The sequence below is a fragment of the Lolium perenne genome, chromosome 5, assembly GCF_019359855.2.
Source record: "Lolium perenne isolate Kyuss_39 chromosome 5, Kyuss_2.0, whole genome shotgun sequence".
Classification (NCBI taxonomy): Eukaryota; Viridiplantae; Streptophyta; class Magnoliopsida; order Poales; family Poaceae; genus Lolium; species Lolium perenne.
Window position 1 is genome coordinate 10,377,270 of NC_067248.2, and position 3,060 is coordinate 10,380,329.

The 3,060-nt window shown below is 49.2% G+C and overlaps 1 protein-coding gene across 1 annotated transcript; it reads left to right on the forward strand.

Moving 5' to 3' along the window:
• Positions 1 to 366: 366 nt before the first annotated feature.
• LOC127304574 (puroindoline-B-like) lies at positions 367 to 993 on the forward strand. The gene has a single exon (XM_051335218.2). The coding sequence runs from the start codon at positions 367 to 369 to the stop codon at positions 910 to 912; it is 546 nt and encodes a 181-aa protein (XP_051191178.1). The 3' UTR covers positions 913 to 993.
• Positions 994 to 3,060: the final 2,067 nt, after the last annotated feature.

The window sequence follows — 3,060 nt, forward strand, 5'->3', positions numbered from 1 at the left end:
TATCATGTACTACAAACTTGTAGAACACAATATCTAACAATTTGGTGTATATCTTATCTTGAACAACCTACATAAGACTACACGTTCAGTTTCTCGTAAGCATAAAGTGTGCAGCTCTAGGACAACATTACGTATAGTCTATTTTGATAAAGGAATAAGTTCAGTGCAAGAAACACCATCTGTTTTAAAACGTTGCAGAATTTCCATGTGCTTGTGAGGTAACCTTGATAAATTTCCAACCAAATTTGTAAGCATTAGAATAAGAAACGCACAATGACACACCGAAGACATGCCACCTCATCCATAAATAAGTGGCATCTTGGTCTCGTATATTCATCGCACCATCACCAAAATCACTTTGACAACATGAAGGCACTCTTCTTCCTAGCTTTTCTTGCTCTGGTAGCAAGCACATCCTTTGCACAATACGCAGAAGCTCCAAGCGGGGACGTGGAAGGTCCCAGCGCTGGTGGTTATGAGAAATGGGCTGCAGAAGCTCCAAGCGGTGACGTGGAAGGTCCCAGCGCAGGTGGTTATGAAAAATGGGTTGCAAAAGCTCCCACCATGAGCACTTCTGAGCAATGTGAGCATGAACATATGAAGCTAGACTCTTGCAGGGATTACTTGATGGATTGGTGCACACCAAAGGGGACGTGGATCACCTGGCCATGGGAATGGATGAAGAGTAGCTGCGAGGAGATCCGGAAACGGTGTTGCCAGCAACTGGGGCAAATGGCATCACAATGCCGCTGCAAGGCTATCTTTAGAACAATCCAAGGTGAGCTCGGTGGCTTCGGTTCTCAAGAAGGTCAGAAAGCTAGAGTGATGGCGATGGCCCAGCGCTTGCCCTCCAAGTGCAATGTGGTCCCAAGGTCCTGCAACATCCCCATCACTAGTGGCTATTATTGGTGATGTATTTCATCGGTGACTAATAAATTTTCACATGGCACTTTTGTGTATGTGACAAGTAAATATGGTCATGGAATAATATGAAATAAGGTTCCCTTCCCATCTCTCTATATACTTTATTTTTGCAAGCATCCAATTATGTATGCATATGTTCATAAATACATTGATGCCAACATGCAATAGAACAATAGGCTACTTCAACGTGTATATTTGGTGGTGGTTTGTGTCACATGTTAGTCTTGTTATTTTGTTAAAGAGAGATGTTAACTTCTCCAGATCATAAACAAGTAAGAGAACACTAATACATAATACGTCGTTTCTGACAACATGTCTCTAACGGGCACTAAGGGATCTGTCAGAGACGGCCCGAAGGCCACCAGGATTTGTTTTTCGGTCTCCAGATAGTATCACTTCCGACCTCTCTCTAATAGTTGTTTGTCATTGTTGAGTTCCAATAGGACTTTACAAAATGGAACCTACAACCATATTTGTGGGCAGAAACATTCCCTTTTGGCGCGAATGGTGAGATTTGACGGACGGAGAGCTCTGTGGATCTAGTCTCGGCCAAAAGATAGGCTCTTTCGCCTATATCAGCTGCCCTCTATCAATTTTTGTCCCTCCTGCTAGATTCGACCTCTAGATCAATTTGTTCGATATAGTTTCTACTCTCTCCTCGACCAACCTGGTGGATTGGAGTTTATTAATTATTTTTGTGTTGTTGGTCTAGATAGACGAGGAATCAAGGGGACCGCAGTTTTTTTGAGAAGTAACCACGTTCATTAAGTTAAAACAAACAGTACAAGCACACACACGCGGAAACCTTAGGAAGGAACAGTAAAGGATACACGTCGAGGAACATATGCAGAAAGACCCCTCAACACAAGAAAATTATAGATAAGCTCTTGGAGGACTCCACACCCACCATCTTCTCCGGCCATCGCCGGATCCGAGCCAGCACCATCGATGTTACTGGCTTTGGGGCGTTGAAGCTCCCCGCAGACGGAAGAGCCAGTGGCGTTGGGGCGCGTCGACCGGGGTTCATCCCCATGCTGCAGGTCGGATCCCAGGTCCACCGTTGCACGCCGACCAAGTTGGGGAAAACCAGCAGACCTGCCACTGCAGGCCTCCAGCCTGCTCCCGAGCCGCCATCCTCTCCCGACGGCCAACACCGTCACCAAGGGCAACGACCGCCATCCATCATCTTCACTCCTGAGCAGGATCTCCAAGCTTCACGATGGCGCCGGAGGATACGCCGTCGGGGCCAAAGCCAGAGAACAAAATCCCCTGGATGCGCCACCGCCTCATCGATGCACCCTAGGAAACCCTAGCCACGCCGTCCGATAGGAACGACGGGAGACTACGCCACCACTTTCCTCGATGAAGTCGAGATGGGGCCGGAGGTGGTGGACATTATTTGGCCTAAGTGTCATCGCTGCCTCCATCTTAGCAACGCCGCCCCCAAAACCTAACCCTTACCTATCTACACGCCATGAACGAGACATGGTAGTTATCCTCCCCACCCACCGCTGGAGCAGCCGATGGAGGGGGGAGAACTCCAGGTCTCGCTGGCGGAGAGTGGTGGGACATCGGTCGCCTCCCTTTCGCCTGTTACGAGAGAGAACAGAGAAGGGGAGCGAAAGACTAGCTGCCAACTAATTAATGATGGGATTCGTAGCATAGAAAACAAAAAATTTCCTACCGCAAGAACGAAACACAAGCCAAGATCTAATCTAGAAGACGGTAGCAACAAGGGGATCACGAGACTAACCCTTGAAGATTTCCAAAGCCTACGAGATTAGATCTCGTTGTTGCAGAAGATGATCACTTGCCGCTTTCAAAAGCGCGTAGAAGATCTTGACGGTGCCACAATCGGGCAGCACCTCCGTACTCGGTCACACGTACGGTGTTGATGAAGACGACGTCCTCCTCCCCATTCCAGCGGGCAGCGGAAGTAGTAGATCCTCCTCGGAATCCCGGCTGCACGACAGCGTGGTGGCGGTGGTGGTGGAGAACTCCGGCAGGGCTTCACCTATGCGCTGCGGGAGTATTATGTGGAGGAGGAGAGGCTAGGGTTTGGGGAGAGGGGAGGGGCACTTGGGCGCCGGCCCTTGGATGCCCTAGGTGGTGCGGCCAAGCCATGGGAAGCCCCCT

Excerpts from the sequence above, each read along its gene's own strand:
- LOC127304574 (XM_051335218.2), top strand. The coding sequence starts at position 367 with ATGAAGGCACTCTTCTTCCTAGCTTTTCTTGCTCTGGTAGCAAGCACA.